Source organism: Muscardinus avellanarius, assembly GCF_963383645.1.
Source record: "Muscardinus avellanarius genome assembly, chromosome: 3".
Taxonomy (NCBI): Eukaryota; Metazoa; Chordata; class Mammalia; order Rodentia; family Gliridae; genus Muscardinus; species Muscardinus avellanarius.
Genome location: NC_137788.1, coordinates 43,965,688 through 43,978,241, shown reverse-complemented (window position 1 = coordinate 43,978,241; position 12,554 = coordinate 43,965,688). Strand labels below are relative to the sequence as shown.

The 12,554-nt window shown below is 43.7% G+C and overlaps 1 protein-coding gene across 1 annotated transcript in view; it reads left to right on the top strand.

Moving 5' to 3' along the window:
- LOC308260083 (calreticulin-like) overlaps positions 1-11,967 on the top strand; it is a gene marked incomplete at both ends in the record, with an annotated part of 55,071 nt that extends 43,104 nt beyond the window's left edge. The window contains 2 exons of the mRNA XM_080691414.1: positions 9,011-9,103; positions 11,719-11,967. Coding sequence (XP_080547540.1) covers positions 9,011-9,103; positions 11,719-11,967 — 342 coding nt within the window. The remainder of the gene's footprint in view (positions 1-9,010; positions 9,104-11,718) is intronic.
- Between the last annotated feature and the right edge of the window lie 587 nt (positions 11,968-12,554).

Sequence of the window (12,554 nt, the reverse complement as noted above, 5' to 3'; positions counted from 1 at the left end):
TTAGTGAGGCTCTTTGCAACTCAGACCCTGTTTCAAAATAAATAATAAAAAAATAGGGCTGGGTGTGTTGCTTGGAGGTAGAATACCCCTGGGTTCCATCCCCAGTACCAAAATAAATAAAAGAATAGCTGAGCTGGGCGTGGTGGCACACGCTTTGTGTGTGTGTGTGTGTGTGTGTGTGTGTGTGTGTGTGTGTGGTGGTACTGGAGTTCCTGGAAGCCCTTTTACCTCCGGGCTACACTCCCAGACCTATTTTATATTTTTTATTTGGAAACAGGGTCTCCTAAGCCAGCGTGCGCGGATGGCTTCGAACCTACACGATCCTCCTGTCTCCACCTCCCAAGCGCGGGGATTACAAGTGTGCGCCACCACGCCTGGCTGGCACACGCTTTTAATCGCAGCTTTCAGAAGGTTGAGACAGGAGGATTGCAGTTTGCAGATAGCCTCAGCTACTTAGTTAGTGAGGTTCATTGCAACTCAGTGAACTCCTGTTTCAAAATAAAGAATAAAAAATAGGGCTGGGAGTGTAGCTCAGTGGTAGAATACCCTGGGTTCCATCTCCAGTAATGCAAAAATAGAAAGAAAGAAAGAAAGAAAGAAAGAAAGAAAGAAAGAAAGAAAGAAAGAAAGAAAGAAAGGAAGAAAGAAAGAAAGAAAGAAAGAGAAAGAAAGAAAGAATAGCCAAATAGCCAGGCATGGTGGTGTATGCTTGTAATTCCAGTACTTGGGGAGGCTGAGACAGGAAGATCATGCAGGTTCGAAGCCAGCCTCAGCTACTTAGTGAGGCTCTCAGCAACTTAGTGAGATCCTCTTTCCAAATAAAATATAAAATAGGTCTGGGAGTACATCCCAGAGGTAGAAGGCTCCTGAGTTTCATCCCCAGTACCACAAATAAATAAATAAATAAGGCCGAGTGTGTAGCTTGGAGGTAAATGCCCCTGGGTCCCATACCCAGTATTAAAAATAAAATAAAATAAATAAAATGGGAGTAATGATATTCATCCTAATAATTATAAGAACTAAAATTTACCAAGTCCCTACCATGTATCAAGCACTGCATTAAAAAAAAAAAAAAAGATTGCAGCCAGGTGTAGCAGTGCACACCTGTTCCAGTACTTGGGAAGCTGAAACAGGAGGATTGCATGTTCCAGGCTAGCCTCAGCAACACAGCAAGACTCAACAACCCAGTGAGACCCCGTTTCTAAATAAAACATAGGGTGTGTATCTTGGAGGTAGAATGTCCCTGGCTTTAATCTTCAGTAACACACACACACACACACACACACACACACACACACACACACAGACTTTGCATATGCCATTTCATTTTCACTGGAAATGTTTACTTCTTAATGTAAAAAGGAGGCTCAGGTGAGCAGAAAAACTAGGATCTGAGTGCAGGTCTTTCTGGCATCAGATCCAGGGTTCCAATACTTTATCTCTGGTCCTGTGTGGTTCCTGGGGGGAGGGGTAGTTCTATAGATAAACAGAAATCCGAGATCTGACAAAAGTCTGAAATTTTAAACTCCTTGGACAGATGTTGGGAGTGAGTGTCCCGGTGATGACAGCCCTGCCCAGCCTCCTCCTCTTGGCCTGCCTTCTTTCCTTGGCCCTGACTGGGAGGGATAGAGGAGGGCTCAGACACTCGGGCCTTTGGAGAATTGCTCTCCCTCCCCTTTCTTCCCTGACAATTGTTGGCCCATGGCCTCTCCAGGGAAGGCTCTAGAAACTGCAATACGCACAGTCCTGGAAGAATTTCTCTGGAGAGGAAGGGAATTCTCCTGTGTTATACCCTGGTCCATTACCTCCCTTACTTCTCACGACTCTGGAAGGTAACTATTTTTATCCCTCATTATTACTTCATTTGAGAGAATAGAGACTCAGAAATGCCAAGCGAGGAGCCCAAGGGCACACAGCCAGTGCACAGTAGGGACAGGAATATCCCAACTCGGGTCTGTCAGCCTCTGACACCCTTGCCACAGTGACTGTATCACAGTGCAGCAGAGCCTCTGGGGACAAAGGCCGCTTGTCCTTGGGTGTGTCCTGGCAGGCCCCTTGGAAATCTCTGTTTCTGGACAGATTTCAATAGTTTCCCGTGGTTTACAGATTTTTTGGCTTATCTGAAAAGTGTAGAGCTGGGCATGGTGGCCCATGCTTGTAATCCCAGTACTTGGGAGACTGAGACAGGAGGATTGCACGTTCGAGCCCAGCCTCAGCAATTTAGGAGACCCTGTTTCAAAATAAGGTGTAGCTCAGAGGTAGAATACCCCTAGGTTCAATCCCCAGTAGCACGAAATAAATTAGTAAATAAATAAAACAGGCCTGGGAGTGGAGGTAGAAATCCACCGTGTTCAAACTCTAGTAACAAAAAGCTGAAGATGTGAATATAATTTGCACAAGTTCACATTGTTATCTCTTTCAGTTGCTCCTTTTTGATATATAACAAGGACTTTCTATACCTTGTAAACAGATATGGTCGTATTACTAATTTGACTGTTTCCTTAAAAATACTTTTCCTCTCACTGAAAACATTATAGGTACACATTTTAAACCACATATCTGTTCATCTGCAAAATTAAAACTTATGTGACACTAATTGCTCTGCGTTCTCTCAACCTCTCCAAGCAGGCAAACCTTTCTATTTTAAGAATTTAAACCATGCCAGAGGAACACTTCTCAAATCTTAGCATGCATAAAAGTCAGTGGGGGAGCTTGTTAAAATACAGATCCTGATAGGAGATGAAGCCCAAGAGACGTGTGTGTGTGTGTGTGTGTGTGTGTGTGTGTGTGTGTGTAAGAGAAAGACATACACAGTTCTGCCTGGTGCTGCATTCTGTCCTAACTACGGGGTTGGGGTCTGGCACGGAACCACCCTCATCCTCCAGCCTTCTACTCATTAACCTGGAACATGTAGTATATAAAAGAGTCCCTGTACCTTACTGGAAAACCAAGTGACTCTCAGCATGGACATGGTGGACATTGCTTTACCTGCTCTCCCCAACCTCCCCACCCACCCTTCCCAGCCTTCAGATGCTCTGCGAGTCCATTGCCCTGCTGGCCCCTCCTCCACCTCCACCTAGTGAGCCAGTGGACCTCCTGCCCAGGCCCCGACCCTTCCCGTTCCCTCTTCTGATACCTCCAAACACAAGACTTTTACTTATTCCCCTTAGGTGGAAGTGATTGCGCCCTGGATAGGACAGAGGCTGTGGGGAGAGGGCAGAGAACAATGAAAACTCTTCTCTTCCTTTGTACTCCTTATGATCTGGGTACGGGGTTGCTGGGGATTGAACTCAGGGACGTTCTACCCACAAGCTATATCCTCAGCCCTTTTTTTTTTTTTTTTTTTTGTGTGTGTGTGTGTGTGTGGTCCTGGAGATGGAACCCAGGGGCATTCTACCTCCATGCTACACTCCAAGACCTATTTTATATTTTATTTGGAAACAGGGTCTCACTAAGTTGCTAAGAGCCTCACTAAGCTGCTGAGGTTGGCTTTGAACCTGTGATCCTCCTGTCTCAGCCTCCCAAGTACTGGTATTACAATCGTGTGCCACCATGCCTGGCTCTATCCTCAGTTTATTTTTTTATTATTTTTTATTTTTTTGGTGGTACTGGGGTTCCTGGAAGCCCTTCTACCTCCAGGCTACACTCCCAGACCTATTTTATATCTTTTATTTGGAAACAGGGTCTCTTAAGCCAGTGCGGCTGGCTTTGAACCTGCGCAATCCTCCTGTCTCCACCTCCCAAGCAGCGCAGGGATTACAAGTGTTCGCAACCATGCCCAGCTATCCTCAGCCCTTTAAAAAAATTTTTTTTTTGCAGTACCAGGGATTGAACCCAGGGGCATTCTACCTCCAAGCTAGACACCCAACCCTATTTTTTTATTCTTTATTTTAAAACAGGGTCTCACTGAGTTGCACGGGGCCTCACGAGGTAGCTGAGGCTGTCTGCGAACCTGCAATCCCCCTATCTCAGCCCCCAAGTACTGGGATTACAAGTGTGGGCCACCACACCTGGCTCAAAATTTTTATTTTGAAACAAGGTTTCGCTAAGTAGCTGAGATTTGCTTCAAACCTGTGATCCCCCTGTCTTGGCTTTCCAAGTACTGGGATTACAGGTATGTATCACCACACCCGGCTTCCTTTTGATGTTTGAAGGAACAGCAACACAAATTGCAATGAGTGTAACCTGGCCCTCATACAAAGCGCACTAATCTCCGACATCATTTGGTCTGTGCCACAGCCTTGCAAGGCCAGGAGGTCCATTCTTTTTCAATGGTGTGTGTGTGTGTGTGTGTGTGTGTGTGTGTGTGTGTGTGTGTGTGTGTGTTGATCTATCCCAGAGTCTCATGCATGCCAGGCAAGCACTCTGCAACTGAGCTCTACCAGCAGTCTCTGTTTCCATAGTCTTAGAGACTCTGCCATTGAGGTGACCTGCAGTCTCCATCTTTTAGTCTAGGATATAGAAGGACTCAGAAATGTAACTTGAGTTGTCAAGGTCCTATAGCCCAAAGTGCCCAAACCTATACTCTTTCCATTTTGTGATCCAAGTGGGACAGCACAAGAAACCAGGTTACTTTCTGTGAATAAACTTGTTAAAAATTCCTTAGTGCCAGATGTGGTGGCACACACTTGTAATCTAGTACTTGGGAGGCTGAGACAAGGGGATCACAGGTTCAACACCAGCCTCAGCAACTTAGCAAGACTCAGCAACCTAGCAAGACCTGTTTCAAAACAAAACAAAACAAAAAAATAAATAAATAAAAAAGGGCTGAGGGTGTAACTTGGAGGTAGAAAGTCCCTGGATTCAATCCCCTGTGTTTCTCTCTCACATACACACACATACCCTTATTTATTTATTTATTTATTTATTTATTTATTTATTTATTTATTTATTTTGCAGTACTGGGGATGGAACCCAGGGGCATTCTACCTCCGAGCTATATTTCCAGCCCTATTTTTTTATTCTTTATTTTGAAACGGGGTCTCACTGAGTTGCACAGGGCATCGCTAAGTAGCTGAGGCTGTCCGCAAACCACGATCCTCCTGTCTCAGCCTCCTGAATGCTGGGATTACAATCGTGCACCACCACGCCCGGCTTCCCTTAGTACTTTATGCTTTTTAATCAAACAAAGCTCTTTTTCATTTGTTCTTTTCTCTAACTATGCGAAGAAAGCAAGGAAGTTATATTTTCATCCCTTTTGCCATTTCATTTCATTTTGCAGATGAAAATATGTAAACACAGGGAAGAGATGAGCCCATCAAGGCCAACCCACTAGTGAGTTTTAGGAAGCAGGGGAGGTGGTGCCCTCAGATGCCAGAAGGATGTCGGGGTGGCAGAAGGGAGCTTGTCATTGAAGAGACCAGGGAAAAACATTACCTTGGAAATAGGAAAAATGAGCGAGTTTAAAAATGGGCAGTTTTCTAAGCAAGATTCCTGACAACTCAAAAGAAAAAAAAGTCCCAAAGGTTAGAAAATATCTTAGAGTTGCACAAGGAATTTTATATACCAATTGTAAGAAATGATTCAGAGCAAAATGACAGTCTCTAAGTGACTATTTTGGCATTTATTTTTCTGTTGAAGTCAGGGTTGGTGGGATGATACAAGGCAAACAAAAATCCTTTAGTTTGGTCCTGGGAATTGAATTCAGGGGCATTGTATCTCTGAACTATGCCTCCAGCCCTATTTTATTTTATTTTTTGAAACAGGGTCTCACTAAGTTGCTGAAGGCCTTGCTAAGTTGCTGAGGCTGGCTTCAAACCTGTCTCAGCCTCCTGAGTACTGGAATTACAGGCATGTCCATTACACACTGCTAAGTCATTTATTTATTTATTTATTTATTTATTTATTTATTTATTTAGCGGTACCAGGGATGGAACCCAGGGGCATTCTACCTCTGAGCTACACCCCAAGCCCTATTATTATTTTTTTATTATTATTTTCTTTTTTTGGTGGCTCTGGGGTTCCTGGAAACCCTTCTGCCTCAGGGCTACACTCCCAGACCTATTTTTATATTTTTATTTGGAAACAGGGTCTCATAAGCCAGCGAGGCTGGCTTTGAACCTGCATGATCCTCCTGTCTGTGCCTCCCAAGAGCAGGGATTACAGGCATGCACCACCACGCCTGGCTCGCTCTTTCTTTCTTTCTTTCTTTCTTTCTTTCTTTCTTTCTTTCTTTCTTTCTTTCTTTCGCGGGTCTGGGGAATGGAACCTAGGGGCATTCGACCTCCAAGCTACACCCCCTGCCCTATTATTATTTTATTCTTTATTTTGAAACCAAGTCTGAGTTGCAGAGGGCCTCACTAAGTAGCTGAAGCTGTCCGAGAACCACTATCCTCTGGTCTCAGCCTCCCGAATACTTGGATTAAAAGCATGCGCCACCATGCCTGACTTTTATTCTTTATTTTTGAAACAGGGTCGCATTGAGTTGTGAAGGGCCTCACTAAGTAGTTGAGGCTGTCTGTGAACCATGATACTTCCAGTCTCCGCCTCCCAAATGCTGGGATTACAAGCTTGTGCCATCATACCCCACCTCTAAGCCTCTCTTTCTTTCTTTCTTTCTTTCTTTCTTTCTTTCTTTCTTTCTTTCTTTCTTTCTTTCTTTTTTTTTTTTTGTGGTACTGGGGTCCTGGAAGCCCTTCTACCTCCGGGCTACACTCCAGACCTATTTTTTATAGTTTTATTTGGAAACAGGGTCTCTTAAACCAGAGTGGCTAGCTTCAAACGTGTGCAATCCTCCTGTCTCCGCCTCCCAAGATCAGGGATTACAAGCGTGTGCCACCACGCCTGGCTCTCTAAGTCTTTCTTATTAAAAACATTTTTAAAGCCAGGCCTGGTAGTGCATGCTTATAATCCCAGTACTTGGGAAGCTGAGACAGGAGGATCACAGGTTCATGGCCAGCCTCAGTTTAGAGAGATCCTATTTCAAAATAAAGAATAAAACATAGGGCTGGTGGTGTAGCTTGGAGGTAGAATGTCACTGAGTTCAATTCTCAGTATCACAAAAATAGATGAATAAATAAAAATAAAAATATTTTTAAAAATACAAAATGACAACAACAATAAAAAAATCCTTTGGGCCATGAAAGAATAAGGCAGAGTTTTTCAAAGTTTGGGGGAAGGACACAATATAACTCACCTGAATCTTTCTTTTGGTCACGTAACTGATTCTATGACATTAATCTGAAGATTTATTTTACATACTGCTAAAGTAAAAGACAAGAGCCTTTGACTCCTTTTGAAACATACCCAGAATGGAATGAGTATTACTTGCTAGACACTATGCTTTACATATATTATCTCTAATTCTCATGACTCTATTGCCAAAGGGTGATTATCTTCCCTGCCTCACTTAGGAGACTAGGCTTTGAGGTTGAGCAATGTGCCCAAGGTCATGCAAACTAGTATGTGGTTGAGCTGGTCTATTTGACTCCTCGACCTGTGATCTTTCTATTTTATTCCTTTATTGTGAAATAAACACTGAAAATACTACATACTATGAGCCAGGCGTGGTGGTGCATGCCTGTAATTCCAGTACTTAGGAAGCCAATACAGGAGGATCACAGGTTTGAAGATAGTCTCAGCAAGTAGTGATACTCTCAGCAACTTAGCAAGATACTGTTTCAAAATAAAAAAATAAAATAGGGCTATGGGTGTAACTCAAAGATGGAGTGCCCCTGGGTTCAATTTTCAGTAACACACACACACACACACACACACACACACACACACACACAAATTACATACTATGGATTTAATTCATCTTTCATTTAATGGCAAATACCAAAAATGTTATTTTAAAAAAAATAGAGGAGCTGGGCACAGCGACGCAGCATACATGTAATCCTAGTATTTAGGAAGCTGAAACAGGAGGATTGCAGGTTCATGGCCAGCCTTAGCAACTTGGGGAGGCCCTCCTCAACTTGGTGAGACTCTTGTTTCGAAACAAAAAATAAAAAAGGGTTAGGGTAGTTGGGCGTGGTGGTGCACGCTTATAATCCCAGCATTTGGGAGGCTGAGACAGGAGGATCGCGGTTCTCATACAGCCTCAGCTATTTAGTGAGGCCCTCCACAACTCAGTGAGACCCTGTTTCAAAATAAAGAGTAAAAATTGGAGCCGGGGTTGAATGTCCCTGGGTTCCATAAAAAAAAAAAAAAAAAAAGAAGAGAGAAATACGGTACAGGGTCTAAATTTTAGAGAATCTGAATTCTGCTTGCATTTCTTGTCATACTTTATGTTATTTTACTTTTTCTGGTTATATTAATGAGAGACCCTTAAAACTGCTACCTATTTTTTTTGTTGTTGTTGTTGTTTGGTGGTACTGGGGTTCCAGGAAACCCTTCTACCTCCAGGCTACACTCCCAGACCTATTTTATATTTTTATTTAGAAACAGGGTCTCTTAAGCCAGCAAGGCTGGCTTCGACCTGCTTGATCCTCCTGTCTCCGCCTCCTAAGGACAGGAATTAAGAGCGTGTGCCACCACGCCCGGCTGGACCCAATCTTGAGGCAGTGAAGTGATAAAAGTTTCTTTACAACCCTCTAAAATAGCCCTGAGAGAGCACCAAACATTGGGGATCAGTAAACTAAGTTCTTTCTAGAGCAGAGCAGCTGGATACTTTGAATTCCTAAGAATCTTTGCATTCCCTCCCCAGCCTTCATCATTCATTAACAATCTTTGGGTCCTGGGAATCTACATTTAACAAGGGCCTCCTAGTAATTTCTTTTTTTTTTTTTTTTTTTGTGTGTGTGTGTGCGCGCGCGCGCGCGTGCACGCATGTGCGAGACAGACACACACATGTGTGAGACAGGCAGACACACACATATCTGTGTGACAGACACACACACACGTACACACACACACACAAACACACCAGAGGGGATGAACCCAGGCCTGTGTAGGTTAAGCATGCACTCTACCACTGAGCGATATCCCCAGCCTCTCCAGGTGATTTTTAAACCATTTACCATTTAGGCACCTAGTTCTAATAATTCCATTGTTTTCTCTTCAACAGGTAAAATCAGGCAGCATCTTTGACAATTTCCTTCTTACAAACGATGAAGAGTTTGCTGCAGAGGTTGGAAACAAGACCTGGGGGATGAGAAAGGTAAGCTGCCCCCACCCCCACCTGGAGCCCATGCATCTGATTCCTCCTTTGGGTGCTGTCAGGTACATTTTCAAAATTGATCTCACCAATATCATCCCCTTTCTGGTCACATGGCCTTGAAAGGTGAGACAAAGAGCTGTCATTCATTGGAGATCTCCCACCTGGACTTGTGACTCAGCGAGCACTTTGCAAAACTGATCTCACTCGCCCCTTATGATGGCCTAGCCAGGTGAATATGACTACTTCTAGCTTTTGAACACAGGACGGGAGATGCAGACTATCAACTGTTCAAGTCTGACGCACTGCCTTAAACTTGCTTTGGAACTTGAACCCAGAACTCACATTCCTTGTTTGCCTCACCCTGCCTGCTCACAGCGTGGTGATCCAGGTCTGAGTCACTGAGCCTACTTTGGATGGGTGACTTGGGGCAAGAAAGAAGGCATAATGCCACTTACCAGCTTCCTGGCCCTCCCAGAACCATTTTTCCCTCCTGTGTTTACCAGTTTATCATAAAGGATGCAATTTAAGAACAGCCAGATGGAAGAGACACATGGGGTGAGGTCTGAGGGTGAGTGTGGCCCCTGCATACCCCTGCTCACCCCTCAGTGTGTCCACACCCCAGGAGCACATCAAATCTTGTTGTTTTTTTTTTTTTGTGCGTGTGTGGGTCTGGGAATGGAACCCAAGGGCATTCGACCTCCAAACTACATTCCTGACCCTATTTTCTTTTTTTTTTTTTTTTTTGGTGGTACTGGGGGTGGAACCCAGAGGCTTTCTACCTCTGGGCTATACTCCCAGACCTATTTTATACTTTATTTGGAAACAGGGTCTCACTAAGCTGCTGAGAGCCTCACTAAGTAACTGAGGCTGGCTTCGAACCTGTGCAATCCTCCTGTCTCAGCCTCCCAAGCACGGGGATTACAAGCATGTGCCACCATGCCCGGCTTCCCAGCCCTATTTTGTATTATTTATTTTGAAACAGGGTCTCACTTAGTAGCTGAGGCTGTCCACAAACCGCGATCCTCTGGTCTCAGCTTCCCAAATGCTGGGATTACAAGCGTGCGCCACCACAACTAGCTTAAAATCTTATTGTTCAAGAGTTTGTATAGAGTTTAATCTCTGCCCCTCCCACCACCACCCATTTATAGGAGGTCAGTGGGTGAGGTGGAGAGTTCCAGTCCTACAGTCTCTTGTTCTTTCCGGTGACAGCCCCATGCTAAGGCTACCTAGGGATCCACTCTGCCACTTTATTAATATAAACTCACGTCATGTGGGAAATTTCAAGGGTTTTAGGAGCTCCGTGCCAGGAGCTCTTTCAGAACTATTTTATGGGTGGAGTGAAACTTGAGGCAATGGGCCCATGATGGTGACACCAGGCATCCAGAAGTGCTGGCTCTGCTGGAAGGTCCATTCAAGCAGATGTGTGGCCAGTGCTTGATTATCCAACAGGAAGCTTATGCTTGAAGCAGCAGCAAAGGACAGGCACATACACACGAAATTTTTTGGAGAGAATTTTGATGCTTGATAGTTCCAAAAAAGCATCGAAGTAATCATTATGAGAAAAAGTAATTCGACTTTTTTATACTTCTGAGTCTGGTTTTGTCTGGTTTTCTGGTTTACTTGGAGTTATCAGTGTGTGTGTGTGTGTGTGTGTGTGTGTGTGTGTGTGTGTGTGTGGTACTAGGGATGGAACCCAGGGACATTCTACCTCTGATCTCCACCCAGCCCTATTTTTTATTCTTTCTTTTGAAATAGGGTCTCACTACGTTGCAAAGGACTTCACTAAGTAGCTGAGGATGGCCACGAACTGCGATCCTCATGTCTCAGCCTCTCAAATGCTGGGATTACAAGCATGCGCCACCACACTCGGCATCTGATGTTGTTTTATTAAATTGCTATTACATATTGGTTAAGAGTATGAATTTTGGAACCTTAGGTTCAAATCCAAGATCCATCCTTGACTAGCTATATGAACTGGGGTAAGTGAGACTCTCGCAATCTAGTGAGACCCTGTTTCACATACAAAGAACTCTAAACTTCAGATCCTTCATCTAGAAAATGACGTGAGTGACACTTCATGCGTTGTTATAAGGAATAAGAATGCTATGTGTAGATTGTCGAGCCCTGTCTTTAGCAATGCAGTAGGCATTTACTATTTGGTGAATCTTACCCAATTTTATGCCCAGACAAATTACACACACACACACACACACACACACACACACACACACACACACACATTCTCTTTACCCCACACATACTGAAAATTTATATGTAAATAAACAGCATCCCAAGCCAGATATGGTGGCGTATACCTATAATCCCAGTGCTTGGGAAGCTGAGACAGGAGGATTACAGGTTCAAGGGCAGCCTCAGCAACTCACTGACCCTCAGGAATTTAGCAAGACCCTGTTTCAAAATAAAAAATGAAAAGATCTGGGGGTATAGCTCAGAGGTAGAATGCCCCTGGGTTCATTCCCCAGTACCAAATAAATAAATAAACACCATCCCCCCCCCTCAAATTTAAGACTATGGGAAAATGCCAGACATTTCTAAAGTGGGTCAATTCAGTTGTACCCTCTGTAAGTTGCTTTAAAATTTCTCATTTTAAACAGGATGTAGAGAAGCAATGGAGAGAAGTGTATGAAGAAATGGAGAAAAGAAAAAAAGAAGAGGAGGCCCAGAAGAAAAAGGAAAAGGAAGAAGAACAGGAAGATGACATTTGGGCACTTGAAGAAGATGATGATGAAGAGGACCCTCAGGAGGAACCAGAACCGGACAGGCAGGGGCAGGACGGCGGTGCTGAAAGGGCGTCGCTGCCCCAAAGTGAAGAAGTCCATGTTGACCAGAAAGATGAGCTGTAACTGGGGGAAGATGGTTACTGTGCTCAGAAGCAAGTGGTGGTGCTTAGGAGAAATGCCCTTGAGGTTAGCCAAATAACCTGCTCTCTTAAAGTAAATGTTGGATTTGTATTTCCACCCCACCTTCTTTGCTCCTTATGACCTTGGAAAAGTCACTTCTGCTCTTGAAATTTATTTATTTATTTATTTATTTATTTATTTATTTATTTATCTATGGTACTGGGGATTGAGCTTGGGCACATTCTACCTCCAAGCTACACCCCCAGCCCTATTTTATATTTAGTTTGAAACAGATTTTCACTAGGTTGATGAGAGTCTCACTACTTGCTGAGGCTGTTCTCAAACCTGCTATCCTCCTGTCTTAGCCTCCCAAGTACTAAGAATTATTTTCTTATTAGGAAAAAGGGGTGATGATTTCTCTTTTATAAAGTTGTTGTAGGGAAATAAACTAATATGTGTAAAGTATCTGATATAAATATACAGTCAAAAAATAGTATCTGTTTTCGAAGCCAGCCTGGGAACCTATTCAGACTCTGTCTCACTAAAAAGGGGAGGAATATAGTTCAGTGGTAGAGTGTTTACCTAGCATG